This window comes from Opisthocomus hoazin, chromosome 17, assembly GCF_030867145.1.
Source record: "Opisthocomus hoazin isolate bOpiHoa1 chromosome 17, bOpiHoa1.hap1, whole genome shotgun sequence".
In the NCBI taxonomy this organism is placed as follows: Eukaryota; Metazoa; Chordata; class Aves; order Opisthocomiformes; family Opisthocomidae; genus Opisthocomus; species Opisthocomus hoazin.
In genome coordinates this window covers 4884542-4899565 of record NC_134430.1, presented here as the reverse complement: position 1 = coordinate 4899565, position 15024 = coordinate 4884542, and the positions used below count along the sequence as shown (strand labels likewise).

Below are 15024 nucleotides of genomic sequence, written 5' to 3'. Positions count from 1 at the left end.
AGGTAATTTTACTTAAGTTGGCAAAATGCAAACAGAACATAAGGCCTTTCGCATCCCAGGCCACCAGCACTGCTCAAATCGGAGTCAAAGCTGTCAGTAGTAACCTCAACAGGCTCCAACCCCACGGCTCACTGACCTACCCCAAAAATGGAGTTCAACTGCACGTAAAAAAGGGACAGAAAGCTTTGCGATACGAACACAGCTGGCTGCTGGCAGCCCCAGCAAAGGCCGAGTCCTGGTGAACAAGCAGAGCTCGCAGTGTTGCTCAAAGCCATCCCATTACTGCAGGCTGGAGAGATGGAAAAACTCGCCCTGCTGCTGCCTGCGCTTTGTCCTGGGGTTGGGCAGGGAGCTGTCATCTCCACAGCCACCGCTTCAACACCAGCTGCCAGCGCCACGCTCACTTTACCCCTCCTCCCCCTTCAAAAGCCATCATTTGGGATTAGTTTGCCACGAGCAAATCATAAGGGAAAGCAACCACCACAAATTGAATGTACACCTTACAGGCTAACAATTAGAGGGCACAGCAGCAATTCTGGCCACCAGGATTTCAGCATGACGTGTTTTCACACAGGTACACTTGGCTCGTGGCTGTTCCGGCTGGGCCACTGGCTTCCAGCAGACCAGCTGTGCACGAAGTCAACAGCTGGCCTTCAGCAGACCGGCCCGGTCCATCCGCCACGCCAAGCACACCGCTCTGCTGGCAAGTACACTGATGCTGCAGTTCTAAGGCCGGCATCCCCCGGCTGCCTAGGAATGATCTAGAAATAACATTCATGGTCACAGAGTTGCACTTCACTACGAGTTAGAAGTCACCAACTGCAACATCCTGGTCCACAAGATGCGAGGTCAAGATGCTTCACGGAGACCGGCTTCCCACCGTGCAGGCAAAAGCCTTCATCCAAATCTCATTTCAAAGGGAGGGAAATAAATGGCCATTTAACTAGTGTCTTCCATAGCCCTTTTAGGCAAACAGATGGAGAAAACATTCAAGGCAATTTCCAAGTCAAAAATCTACCAGTTTTAGTTGCAACCACAGCCTTGGATCAGTTAAACCCAACAGCAATGAGTTCGCTTGCCTCAGGGCACACAATACACAGTGCCTAAAGCAAGAGCTTTAAAGCTAAATTTTGCTTAATAAAAAAAAAATCCTACATCTTCTGGAAGACAGAGCAGCCTAGAGCAATAAATACAGAAAGAGAAGGCAGGAGCTACCATGAGCTGGTCCTTCTTTCTGCCTTGCAATGTGCCTTGTTCAAATTGCACAGCAGCTCAGTGCTTCGAGCCTCCTGACAAGAAAGGAGTGGTTGGTTGTTTTCAAGAGCATGGGAGATCCAATACTTATATTCCAGGTTTCACAGACGGGAGGTTTCACAAATAGCTCCTCCAGACGTACAACACGGCTTTAATCAGATCTGGTCCACACCAGTAGCGCAGTCCAGCTGCAGCTGATGCATCTGCCAAACCAGCTCATTTTCTAATCACCTTCTGCATTTGAATTGAAGACACAAAGTTTAAAGCAGCAAGGTTCTTCATGATGCATAACCAAGGAGGAAAGCAGAGGTCCACAACCCCTGGTAAGACAGAGCGTACTCACCACTGTTCTCTTCCATTCCTCTCGTGCACTAGCTTTCTGAGCAGTTCCTACAAGAACAGGAAACAAAATGGACACACAAATTAAAACTCCAAGTGTGACCAAAACCCAGGTTTAGTTTCACTTCTCTATCGGCTCTGCTCAGTCTCCACATAACCAGTGTGGAGGGAACCTAGAGCAGGAATCCTGCCCTGGCAAAGTGGGAACGAGAGCATGTGGCATCTTCACCCCTCTCTGAAAACATCACTAGCCTCTAGTCACACATACGCTCTGTTGGAAGAAAAGGGTAGCAAAATTAAGGTGTAACAATCACGAAGCATCAAATGTTCGTTCCCAGGGAAAACATCCCACGTCTGCCTCTTCAGGAAAGCTGTGTCTGCTGTGAAAGGGAACAGCTAATGCTTACCCAGCAAAGGCAGAGCAGCACGTGCACAGGAAGTATTTTAGATGTCACACAGCATCAAGACAGTTCAGAACGTACTGGGGAAAAGAGACAAAAAGGAGGAACTCGGATTTTAGCAGCAGACCCAGCTTTTCTCTGGAGAAAGCTCTGAAACGAGGTGCAGGAGGAACTAAGTTTGGGGAAATCAGGAGACATCTTGATTCTGATATATCACACAGCACAGTAAAAAACACGCTCAGCATTTTAGAAACAGAGCTGCTGTCCTAGCGAGCCTGCAGTTCAAACGAAGACAACCACAATAGGAAATGTCAACAGGCACAGCATGGGGTGAGTGGGAAAGAGCTACAAAATCAGCTGTTTCCAGCGCTGCGAAGCCAAAGCCAGCTTTCTGCGCAGCCCATTCTTCACCACTAAGGCCAGGAGAGCCCATCACCTTCCGCCCCAGCAGCAAAGCCCAGCTTGCTGGCTGTAAAGCCACCTCAGACCAGGCGGCTCATCGCCATCTGATAACCTGCTGACTCTGCAGCTCACGCTCCGCTCGCGCGACGCCGTCGGAGCATCACGGGGCTGCGGCGGAGACAACCCTGCCACGCCGTCACTGGAAGCGCGCCTGAACAAGCCATCGCCAGCGGGGCTTTTGAGCTTTGCTTTGCTGAACTGTGTGGGCGAAACACTTCTTTTGATCAGACAGCCACGCTCCAGGCTACTTCTCTCTGCTGCAGCTAGAATATCATCGCAGCGATATTCATAGACGGGGAGAGCACCCAGACAAAGCCGTTAAACTCTCAAAACATCGCTGGCAATCACAGCATTCAAACAGCTCAAAGAGAAGCACTACCTGTGCCGACTGCTGCGCAGCAAGTCAACTGCCCCAGAACATCAGACGGTCTTCATTTTCGGAGGCAGATTACCACGAGGTTACTTGGGAAACACCCTCAGAATCCCTCCAGCTCAACCCATTCACGCTGTTCAAACGCAGCTAACGTCCCCCTGCGTCTGGATGCAGGACCTGGTACATCCACATGATAACGCCTGTTCCAAAGGCTGCATCAAGGACACCACTTGCAAAAACTAGAATGAATGCTCCCCACTGAAGGCACCAGAGCCACAATGATTTCTACAAATGTCATTTATCAAGTCAGCATCTTCACACAAACCCAGACTCCCAGTTAGCAGCAACTCTACCGTACAGGGTGCTTGTGGCTGAGGTCTCCCTGCCTTGCCCTTTCAGTAAGCCCGTCTGGGAAGGGAAAGCGGAAGAGAAATAAAAGCAGACACCTCAAAACCTGCTTGAACCTCAGCATAGATGACAGCAACCCTCCCACTCTCCCAGAGCCACGGGGGAGTTCACTTTAATTTGCCTTTCAAGGGCATTCCTGCACAGGCTGCGCTGAGCTCTGCATATTCCAAGGGGCACATTTGTGCCGGGAATACTAATCCTGGCAGCCCGTCGCGGCCGGACACTCGCTGTACGCACCAAGGGCATCTGTCATTGCCAACAGCACGGCTGGAAGCACCTCAGCCTGCACGGGGAGGGATCCTTCCCAGCAAAACACTAAATCCACAGTCATCTGATTAATAGAACAGGCATAAAAGGCACATCGGAGTAGAAGAAAAAAAAAAAGTGATGCCAGGTTGGAGCAAAAGGGAACAAAGTCAGGACTCCCAGCATTGCAGTGAGGCTGCCAAAGCAGGAGCGCACGTCTCTGCCTGCGCTAAGAAACAGGCACTTTCCCACCGAAGCAATGGATTAAGTAGTGCAGATCCTGCTGCCAGCGCTAACTAGGACCGGATAATTGGGAAGCCGTATCCTGCAACGGACAGTTCGAGATAACCTGCCCCGCAGAACAGAAAATTGCTCTCATCCTCTGCTGTCAGACATTTCCCAGGTACATAAGCCTGAGAAAACTGGATTTTGCATTTCCTTCAGCATGACACATGCCACAGCTCCTCTGAATATTGACGTCCTCAAAGTGCTCAGACATTCCCTGGGCCTGGCAGCTGTGTGAAATTCCTCTGCCTCGCCGGTTACCGGCACGGCACAGCTCCTGTCACTGCTCGGGGACTCACTGCAGCGAGCAGAAGCACGGCCTTTGTCTGGCTTCGTAGTTCAAACACTTTGCTCGGGTTTTTTTTCGCAGCTCTTCGTACCAATCTAAGAATATATTCTTGTTCCATTGACCCGTCTCTGAACTCTCAGCAGCAAGGTGATGGCTTTTTTCCAGCTAGGCAGCTAATCCACACACAATAGAAAATGACTGCTCCGCAGCCGTGCTGTAGGATTTTCTACACTGTTTTCTACCCCGTTTCTTCGGTCTTACACGCTCTCTGCCGAAGCGGGGAATTCCGCCTGCCCGTGTGCTCAGTTCGGCTGCACCCCGACCGTGCGGACCCCCAGCAGCGTGGGCTCTGGCCTCCTCCCGTGCCTTCCCACCCTGCCTTGGCCAGCACTGATGCGGCCGCCCAGCGAGCAGCCACAAAGCTGACCCCGACGCCAGCTCCGCACCTCCAGAGCACCGGGCGGTGGGCTGGGAAGGACAGGACCTTGACAGCCCCAGCTCCAAACACCAAGTCACCACGAAGCTGCACACGAAGGTGTCACTGTTTTTTTCCAGCCTTGGGCAACCCACGAAGTTCAGCTATGAGCTTTACTCATTACCAGCTTACCACTTTCTCGTGGTCTCATTTTCAGCAACCCTCACCCCGAGCTCTTCAACATCACGCTTTCAGCTTCCTCCCCAGCGAAGCTCGTTAGCTGCACCCCTCTGTCCTTACAGGCGCTTCCAGTTCAGGACTGTTCATCTCCTCCAGCAACACCGCGCAGCTTCCTTCAAAAGACTAAGGGGTGTTTCCAAAAATCCAACGAAAAATGCAGCCAACACTGGTTGTTTTTCCCAACTAAACTAGCAAACTGACAACTCTTCCAAACAGAAGTGGCACATGACTTCTCTGCAGCGTCTGCTAGCAGGCTTGCCTTGGGCACGGAAAGCCAGTTTCCATGCTGGCTCAGCTCTAAATCACCATTCCGGAGAGGGACACGACAGCAGCTGGGCAGCTACTACAGGGCTCTCACTGTAATGAGAGACAAAACTGGAGGCTGTCTTGGAAAAAAAAGTACATGGGGGAGAGAAGGGATGTTCTTCTAACAGCCTCGCACTACATCCGTCAGTTGGAGGGAGAGGGAAGTGTTAACAAACATCCAGCAGCCTGAGGAACAAGGTCCTGCATTAGCACAGACCATTACCAAGCCCTCCAGTGACACACCCACGAAAGGAAACCAAAGTCACTTGACCACCTCCTAGGAGATATTTTCTTTTGACCTAATATGGTGCCAGTAGCAGCCAATAAACAAATATAATATTATAATTCTTTATGCTAGTCCAGTCCTTTGCTTTACACCGTGTTAAAAATTCTATTACTGCAGCAGCACCCAGAAGGCCAAACCCAGAGCTGGTCCCCGCTGGACCAGATGACCGATGAGCCCAGCGAGGGGCTAACGCTTGAGCACGAGCTCACAATATTAACAAGAAGTAGTGGACAAGAAGAATGAGGCTAGCTGGGAGACCGAGGCCAGGCGCCGAGCAGCCTGCTCTTCATCACGCCGGTTATCCGGGGAGGTTCCGAGTCGGCACCCCCGGCTCGCCAGCCTTGACTCAACTGGCTGAACCAAGCCATCAGAAGAACTCTGCCCAGCGCATCGAACCCAGCTGCAGAGGTTTCTGACAGGCTGGACTCACAGCAAAAACCTCCCAACTGCCCCACCAGATCTGGTTGCCCACCCCTTTTTATAAATGCAATTTGAAAAAAAAAAAAAAATTTTACTCTCACCAACCAGTTACTCATTCCAGGAAGACAGACGAGCGGATTTTTGCAAAGCTGGGATAACTCCACCTAACGCTATGGGTATGCTGTCCATGAAGCTCCAAGAAGTCCCTAGGGGAAAGGCTAAAGTAACTCAATTTATCTGCCAGCTGTAAGATTAAGAGCATGGTAAACAATATTAAAATTCTGTTCTACAAAGCAGAATAACTCAACGGCACAGAACAGCTCTCCCAAGAGGCAGCTTATAGCACGGGTGCACAGACAAGAGTTTAAATATCACAAGGGAAATTCTTAAAAAAACCTAAACAGATCAACCACGCCAAACGCGCTGCTATGAATTACAAGACAAGGTGTGAAGGCAGAGTTAACCTCTTGCTGGGCCGAGCAGTACAGAGGGGAAGCGAGAGGTACACAAGCCCTTCTTCGGGTCAGCAGGAGCCAAAAAGCCGGCCTGTTTTTCTGACTTCATCTAATAACAAATCCACTCCACCTAAAAACCTCGGTTTGCTCATGTCCTTCAGCTACCACGGCTTGAACATCATTTGCTACAAATGGGTTTCAAATTCCTCCCGGCAGCCTCTGCTGACCCAGTTTGTTCTGCACTAATTGCGCCCAGAGCGACGGAGAGGTCAGCTCCTGCGCATCCTGGGGGTAAATCAGAATATTCCCCCTCAATAAACTGACACAGATTAAGCCAAGTTGTCCTCGCAGCCCAATCTGGCAACGTGTCAGTGACCGGGGTGCACCGACAGTTCCCAGCCCTGCAGTTTCGCCCTCTGCGCAGGGGTCCCAGCGCTGCAGCCTGGAACGCGGCTTGCGCTTCTTCACTCGTTGGAAAGCAGTCGCCTCGAGCGGGAACGCAGCAGCTCTTTAGCACGAGGAAAGGGTCTTGTGGAAGAACGGGAAGCAGTAGAAAAATCAAAAAATAGTATAGCAGCTAGAAATGCAATTTAAACAGAATACCAGAACAACTAGGTTTGAGAAAGCCAAATGCAGTGGATATTAGAGCAGATGAAACCAGCGGCTCTTCGTCACCGATTTCGCATTTGATAACTGGCTCCCCAGGCAAACAGCAAACATTTTCCGGCAGCGTGGCAGCTGCCTGTGGGTGGCACAGTAATATAACTTTACCAGAGAGGAACTGGAAAGGGAAGGGAGCTGCATCCTCTGTGGCTACGAGATGGGGTAAGCGAGTGGGTTCTCTCCTCACTTGCGCGAAGTAAACCTTAAAAATACTCACCGACACGCTGCGCGGACATCGAACCGCTCCAGACCCACCTGCGCTCGCAGCTCTGCTACTCACCAGCACACCCGGCCCTGGGCAAGGCCCTTTTTGTCAATCCATGCCTCAGTTTCCCCCTCATCAAGAGGGGATAATTTCTGTTATAAAGCAGTTCGGAACCAAATGAAAACTTGTGATGGTCCATTTCCTAGAAACTGGTACCTTACGTAGGGCTCCCACAGTAGCACCTGGACACCTTACTCGGCTAACAAGGCAAACAGGACATTTTTTTCATATTTCTACTTGAAACAGATCATACAAAAAATGACAACTGGAAAAACGATGACTGAAAAAAGGGAAACATCACACCCATATTTAAAAAGGGCAGAAAGGAGGATCCTGGCAACTACCAACCCATCACTCTCACCCCTGTGATCATGGAACAGATCCTCCTAGAAGCTCTGCTGAGGCCCATGCAGGACCGGGAGGTGACTGGAGACAGCCAGCATGGCTTCACCAAGGGCAAGTCCTACCTGACCAGCCCTCTGTGATGGAGGGACTGCACCAGCGGACAAGGGAAGAGCTACGGATGTCATCCGTCTGGACTGCTGTAAGGCCTTTGGCACGGTTCCCCACATCCTTCTCTCTAAATTGGAGACTTAGGGATTTGGTGGCTGGGCTGTTCGGTGGATGAGGAATTGGTTCGATGCTGCATCCAGAGGGTAGTGGTCAAGGGCTTGATGTCCAGATGGAGATCCGTGACAAGTGGTGTCCCTCAGGTGTCTGTACTGGGACCAATACAGTTTAATATCTTCATCAATGACCTAGACAGCAGGATTGAGTGCACCCTCAGCAAGTTTGCAGATAACACCAAGCTGAGTGGTGTGGTCAACGTGCCAGAAGGACGGGATGCCATCCAGAGGGACCTGGGCAAACCGCAGAAGTGGGCCCGAGTGAACCTCATGAGGTTCAAGAAGCTAAGTGCAAGGTCCTGCAGAAGGGTCAGGGCAAGCCCTGGTATCAATACAGGCTGGGGGATGAAGGGATGGAGAGCAGCCCTGAGGAGGAGGACTTAGGGGTGCTGGGGGATGGAAAGGTGGACATGACTCAATGTGCCCTGGCAGCCCAGAAAGCCAACCACACCCCAGGCTGCATCCCCAGCAGTGTGGGCACAGGGCCAGGGAGGGGATTCCGCCCCTCTGCCCCGCTCTGCTGAGACCCCCCCGGGAGTCCTGCGTCCTTCTCTGGAGCCCTCAGCACAGGACAGACCTGGAGCTGTGGGAGCGGGGCCGGAGGAGGCCCCAGCAATGATCCAAGGGCTGGAACCCCTCTGCTGGGAGGAAAGGCTGGGAGAGCTGGGGCTGCTCAGCCTGGGGAAGAGAAGGCTGCGGGGAGACCTTCGAGCAGCTGCCAGTGCTTAAAGGGGGCTTAGAAGAAAGATGGAGAGGGACTTTTTACAGGGGCATGGAGTGACAGGACAAGGGGTAATGGCTTCAAGCCGAACGAGGGGATTCAGACTGGATATAAGGCAGAAATTCTTCACGCTGAGGGTGGTGAAACCCTGACACAGGTTGCCCAGAGAGGTGGTTGATGCCCCATCCCTGGAAACATTCAGGGTCAGGTTGGACGGGGCTCTCGGCAACCTGATCCAGCTGAAGATGTGCCTGCTCCCTGCAGGGGGGTTGGGCCTCTAAAGGCCCTTTCCAGCTGAAACCAGTCCATGAGGCTATGACACAAAGTCTCACAAAGCCACTATAGCCTCTCCCAGGTGTTCCAGATCACTGAATGAGCCATATTTACCAAACCTTCAACAAAAAGGCAGCAGCCTATAGGAAAGCATGACACAGATCAATGAGCACGACTTCTAGGCCAGCTCCCAGTGACAAATGCTATTTCTGTTCAGCTATCAGTACAGTAAACACTTATAATTCGCCTCCAGACTTTTTGGCAGCTGATCAACCACTCTGGAGTGTGTGGATGCACGCAGGGGAAAAAAAACCCGCAGTATGAATACAGCAAACCAGCTTCCCCACTCACTGTCCTTGAAGCAGCTGAAGGGCTTGCCTCTGCCAAAATTATCTTCCTGATAAAAGCAGAGGGTGAAATTAAAGCAGAGCAACCGATTCGTGCAGAGGACAGACGCCCTTGTTCTTATTATCGTGGAAGCTGACGCAGGAGTAAGAGCATCTGAAGAGAGGGAGCAAGGCATGGCTGTTCCTCAGTCAACCTCCTGAAAGATGGACGCCCCAAGTCACCAAGAACAAAAAGCTATTTGCCCTCTGGATTCCTGACTGACAGCTAGACTGCCAAACTTTAGATTTACCTCTACTGCTGAGTCGATGTGGAAGTTTCTTCCTAGCAGGCTTGACAGATGTACTCATCACCATCAGGTTACCACACGTCTGTGTGCAGCTGGGATTTAGTGCCCCATCCTCTCCAAACCCCATCTCATCAGCTGTCTGCCCAACGTTTAGCAGTGCGAGTCTCAGCTTGGAAAAGCTTCACAAAAAGACAAGCTTGCAGCTTGGCTCAGCAAGAAGGCTCAACACCTAACGCTTGAACCGCGACGCTCAGAGCTCCCCAGCACCACCACAGCTGCCAGACAGCTCTACTGCAGAGAACTTTTCAACAGAGGAAGATGATGATGCACAAAATGAACAAAGCAGCCCGTCTGCAGAGACCAGAGATGAGATCTAAGAGCAACCCAGGGCTGAAATTTTAAAAAAGCCAGAAGATCAAGCTTGATATAATTAAAACCAGGATGTTAAAGATGCTCTAGATATCCACAAGACCAAAACACACTACTTAATCTATCAACACATAGAAAGCCTCAAAATGTGAGTGTTAATAAATTCTTCTACTGAAGAATGCAATTCACACATTTTTCTATCACCCAGAAAAGTCTGGGCACATCAAAAGGAGAGAAGGAAAAGAACCAACCCATTCGCAGACTAGTTTCCACAGAGGATCCCAGTTATCCCAGCACCCAACTCATTTTTGCACAGTGGGCCTGAACCAGCTCCACCAGCACCTGCTTCAGCACAATGCAAGCAAAAAACAATGAATATTTGAAGTGCAGAGCTTGTTTGCCCAACATCTGAGCTGTACTTTCCTTCTATTCCTCCCTCTTTCTGAAAGCACGAGATGACAAACCGAATTCTTCGCTACCCAAGTCCCACATTAGCAATAACGTTTGTGCTGCTCGAGCCACCACAGCACCAGCGCTTCCCTAGCTAGCTACAAACACACCAGCTGAGCCTCCGCAAAGCTCGACCACAGCCCAGCCTCCACACCACAGCAAGGTCTGTATAAATCCATTAGTGCAGCACTAGGGAGCACGGAGGAGATCGGGAGATGCCTGGAGTCCAATTCACCCTTCGGAAAGGGTTACACTAATATAAAGGGAAAGCATTCAGGAGCATGGGCCCTACTCCTCAGACCTCTGAATATTAAGAAAAATGTCTTGAGATGCCTTTTTTTTCCCTAAAGACTATAAACCAACACAGCATATTAAACGTTGAGCATCTAAGATTCAAACCCAAAAGTCAGCTTGACTGTCCTAAACCACCCCAAACTCAGGCCGCTGACGAAAGGCTTCATTTTCACCCAGATCTTTTGCAGCTTGTTGCATTGCCACGAAACCACTAAGCCCAGCTTTAAGGGAAAAAACATGGCAGACACTAGGCTGTAGAAGGTCTCTCCTCCAAAAGCAACTCAAGGCCAGCTTGCAGCTCCTGCGAAATCCCAGCCCCAGCAGCACCACGCTTCTTTCAGCTCTGGAACTGGCACACTTCCATCGCACCTTTCTGCGCAACCCAGTACGATAGAAACCAAAACCCCTTTGTGATCTGTACATACCTGCTCATACAACAGTTTGTTCTTGTACCACACCTCGCAGGGAGCTTCAGTTTACTCATAAAACCTCTGTCCGTACAGGACTGCAGACACAATTAGAAATGAGAGGATTACTGACCCGTGGTGAAGAAACCGCAGCAGCCCGAAAGCACGGACAGCTTGGCTGAAGCGGAGATCCAATACTGCAAAGCAGGGCAAGCAGACTCACCACAGCAACTTCACCATAGGAATGAACGCACCTGCCAGGCCAGCTTGCACTCGACTGGACACATGAAGTTACATTCCCCATCACCCCAGTTTTAGCAATTATTTTCCAGCCTTTCTGAATCTGTACAGAGACCAAAGGCAGAATCTCACAGCTCTGCCACGAAGACTGATCAGAGACAACCACCCCATTCCTTGGGTCTCAGCACTGCACACAGCGCTGATTCCCCAAAAGGGCTTCACTGGTTCCGAGGAAGCCCACAGCTTCTGACACAGCGAGAGCCGCTTTCACAACCCACCAGCATCTCCCAAGAAAAACCGTGTCTAATCAACAAAATCCGTTTTAACCTGACAAATGCTGCTGCAGACATGAACTCAGTCCTTTGCTTACAGTCGTCTGCCACAAAGCATAAGAATGAGCTTGTTTGGATGCATCAGCAACAAACCCCTCCATCCTCGACCTGCCATTAAGGCGTGCAGCTGAGGACTGCGGGTTGCACACACCATCTGGGCTATGTATAATCTGCGTCTGCATTGCACCATATCACGGACCCAAAAGGCACCTAATAACGGGGTTACTCATTTACCTCTGGCTTCTGGAGTAAAACACAAACCTCCTCTGCCTTAGTTTTGTGGTTTCCATTTTCGTCAAACTTTCAGTGAAAACAAAGTAGCCGAGTACGCACAGCAATGCTGCGGTAATGCCCCCGTAATTATGACTCGATAGACGATTTCATTTGCAACCACCATTTCCTCAGCGAAATGAGGCCACTCTGTCTCAGCCGCTGCAAAGCCAGGCTGCGAAGCGTTTCTCTGCCTCTTTTCAAGAGGCAACAAGAATGAGCTCAGCCACTTTCCAAGCACTGAAGCGAATCGGTCGGCAAGCTCACCTGAGCGCTGATAAAGCCCGCAGCAGTGGAGGCAGCAGCTGAATTTTCGGTGCTGCCATGCGGCTCTTGCGCAAGGCGCCTCGGACATCGGTTCCCCGCCGCGTGCCCGACTGCTTCGCCGGGTAACCGGACCGCAGGGTAGGTGCAATCTGATTAAGCCCCCGTCCCCCGCTTTCACCGGCGCGCACTGGCGTACGTAAAACAGGCCCCTCAACAAATTCCATACCGCAAGGCAACGCGGTGCTCCCGCCCGAAAAACCGCGAGGTGCGGGAAACCTGTGCTGCGTCGGTGTCTATCGACTTACAGAGCAGAGTCAACACTCCCTCACTGGGCGAAGCTCAGTTATTTAAAATTAAATCTTTCTGAGCGGATGCTCTGGAATCACGTCGCTGCATCTACAGGAGCCTTCCATTTCATCTTTGGATTCAGATTTTGCCGAACAGTTGTCAGCAGTTCCGGTAGAGTTTGTAATTCAGTTGTAGCCTTATTTTTATCCTTCACAGTCTCACTACAATAATTTCCAATTATTTCTGATTAAGATATCGAATTTCCTTAAAGAAACCCTTCCCAGGCAATTTATTCTTCTTGTGTTCCACAGCTCCAGCTTTTAATGAAAACGTGCCCCAGCCATAACTAGGAAAACAGAGACATTAATTCCCACCTCTGATCTCGCAAACTCTTTATAACCCAAGTGCAGGCAGCGAGGCATCCCACCGTGAAAACAAGCCCATAAAGTTTCTGAATGAAAACATTTCCTTTAGGAAAAAAAAAAAATTCATTTGTAGTTCTCATTGCTGCGCACAAAGCTTATGAAGCAGCAACACGGTGTGCACGCGGATCCCGCTTATCCCTGCAGTCCGACCCAACTCGCCCCGAGCCGATTCGCACCCCAAGCGAAAGCTGGGCCTTTCCCAACGATCAGTGCCATCGCCTGCTCACACAGGGCCATCCTGCTTTCGGGCCTGGTGGGGTTTTTGAAGTGATATACTCCCCAAAACCTCAGGAAGGATAGTCTTTATAAAGGCAGTGGTGATCTCCTAAAACATTAAATATTATTTAGCAGGACCTAAATCCATCCTGAGCCATATAAACTAGAGATAAACAAAAAGCACTTTGCTACGCTTTTAAGAGTTAAACTCTCAGTTTAGAGATGACAGTTTCCAGCCAACACATCTCGCTGCATTAAGAGTTCAGCAAACCATCACGGCTTCTTTCCAGCCACCAAAGGACCTTCCACCGTAACAACAGCCAGAAAACCACCCAACTGAACACGCACATCTTGCATCACACCCTGCAGGCGGGCGAGCTGGTCCGGCCCAAGAAAGTCAACAGAACCCAAGGCGTCCCTTCCCTTCCCACCACCCCTGCGAAATTAAACGAGAGGAATCAGTTCCACCGGCAGCCCGGCAGATCGGTGAACAGACAGGATGTGGAAGGACAAAGCGCCAAGCATCTCAAACACACTTCCAAGGTGCAGAAGCTGCCAGCTGAGGAGATGCCTTCAGACAGCGTGTATTAACTGTAAGCTCCGCGGTGCTGGCTCTCCGGTCTGCGTCCCCGGCACGGTGAGCTCCCGGTTCCCAGGCGGAGGATCCCCAACACGAGATGGCCTCTGCCGGGAGCGCTCGGGGCACGTCCAGCAGCTCTCAGCCCTGCCGCCACGGGAAGCTGCACAGCCGGGCGGTTTCTCAGAGCGCTTGACTCTGCACTGCCTTGAATAAATCCACCTAAGAGCCAAGTGAGAATTGTATCCACCTCGCAAGGGGATTAGAAGCCAAATATCAGAAAGAGTCTGTTAGGAGCTTCAGAAGAGAACTAAAATTCAATAAGGGAAAAATAAAAACCCCTTTAAAACGAGCAGCCTGAACTGTAGGCTATGACTTTCTGGTGACCTCTCTTGTTCGCCAGATTCAGCCTTTCTGTTCCGTTCAACCGCTGTGTCCTTGGACATCAGAGCAGGTTCGTTAGCACACGCCGTGACCCCCCCACATCCCCCAGCACCGCTATCGCCACGCCAGAAACCGCCGGTTTGCTCAACAAACAAGACCTTTTGAGAGGTGCCAGCACCAGGAATGGTTACAAACGCACCCCCATTCCCTCCACCTACACGAGTGTTCCCAGCAAATTTTAAATGAGAAGGTTTCTGGGAATGGACTTGATTATATCAGAGCAAGAAAACAGATGAAAAAGAGTGAAACTGAAGAAGCATGCGATCACTTAAAAAATATAATATGGAAAAGGCATATTAAGAAAAACCGTTAACGTTATTTAGCAGGACCTAAATCCGTCCTGAGCCATATAAACTAGAGACAAACAAAAAGCACTTTGCTACGCTTTTAAGACTTCAAAGGTAGCTCCGAGTAAGCCCCAGGAGTTAGATGCCTGCACGCGTACCAGGCAGCCACGAGCACAAGCTGACAGCATTTCTGGAAATGTAAAAATATGCTGAAATCACGTTAGGATCGTATCCTTACCTACAGCTGGAAAATTTACTCATTTTAAATGAAAGCTGACATCAGTCATGTGAAACTCACCTTGGTTCAGTCCTTATAGAAGGTAGCAGGTAGTGAAATGTTTCATTCTAAGAAGACAGACTTTTCAGCATGGCCCATGCTTCCAAGGAGATGTCATTAGCACCACACGTACCCACTCACGTTCGGCGCTGAACCCTGCTAGATGTGTCCACAGAAAGCCACCCAGCCGAACGCCCTCGCCATCCCCACGCCAGCGCGACATGTCCTTCTAAGGGGCCAAAGCCACCGGTAGCTCTGCCGCTGCTGACAGCCATCTCCAGCTCGTACGCCGTGACTCCGCGTGCGGGCTCCCATCCAGACTCGCTGCATACCTCTGCCACGCGAGGCAACTTGGAGCTCGGTCCCTGCATGCGGGGATTGCATGGCTGCACGTAAACGCCCCGCACACCATCACTTCGCACTTCCCAACGCCAGGCCAAGGTGTTCCAAAAGGACACCTCGTAGTAGGATGGCCAAAGGAAGCGATTGTGCAGATCACACTGACCTACGGTGACAGGTT

The 15024-nt window shown here is 50.7% G+C and overlaps 1 protein-coding gene across 6 annotated transcripts in view; it reads right to left on the bottom strand.

Moving 5' to 3' along the window:
* The window catches only part of PHACTR4 (phosphatase and actin regulator 4), a 72583-nt gene that overhangs the window by 43821 nt on the left and 13738 nt on the right, over positions 1-15024 (bottom strand). For 3 of the 6 annotated variants that reach the window (XM_075437764.1, XM_075437768.1, XM_075437766.1), the window contains exon 2: positions 1598-1644. In XM_075437764.1, the coding sequence (XP_075293879.1) occupies positions 1598-1613 (16 nt within the window). In that variant the 5' untranslated portion in view covers positions 1614-1644. Of the gene's footprint in view, positions 1-504; positions 1545-1597; positions 1645-4664; positions 5100-14525; positions 14716-15024 lie in introns of those variants that run through there. The other 3 variants (XM_075437765.1, XM_075437767.1, XM_075437769.1) reach the window with 3 other exon arrangements.